Below are 235 nucleotides of genomic sequence, written 5' to 3' on the forward strand. Positions count from 1 at the left end.
TGAGCCCCACACCACAAAGCCCCTCCCCCAGCCCCCCCATCCTGGGGCTGCCCGTACCCATGGCCGAAGGGTGAGATGAAGTAGATGCAGCAATGGACGCGGTTATCTTGGATGTTCTTACGGTTGAGGCCACTTTCATCACGGAAATACTGCTCAAACTGCTGGTCGATGTAGTCAGCCACTGGCTTCCAGCTGTGGGGACAGAGAGGTGACCACCTGAGTCTCCTGTGGAACA

The 235-nt window shown here is 57.4% G+C and overlaps 1 protein-coding gene across 1 annotated transcript in view; it reads right to left on the reverse strand.

Moving 5' to 3' along the window:
* Positions 1–235, reverse strand: part of LOC104278656 (septin-4-like) — a gene marked incomplete at both ends in the record, with an annotated part of 3,800 nt that overhangs the window by 1,363 nt on the left and 2,202 nt on the right. Inside the window, one exon of the mRNA XM_009875690.1 lies at positions 13–192. Coding sequence (XP_009873992.1) covers positions 13–192 — 180 coding nt within the window. The remainder of the gene's footprint in view (positions 1–12; positions 193–235) is intronic.

This window comes from Apaloderma vittatum, unplaced genomic scaffold (genome assembly GCF_000703405.1).
Source record: "Apaloderma vittatum isolate BGI_N311 unplaced genomic scaffold, ASM70340v1 scaffold25570, whole genome shotgun sequence".
In the NCBI taxonomy this organism is placed as follows: Eukaryota; Metazoa; Chordata; class Aves; order Trogoniformes; family Trogonidae; genus Apaloderma; species Apaloderma vittatum.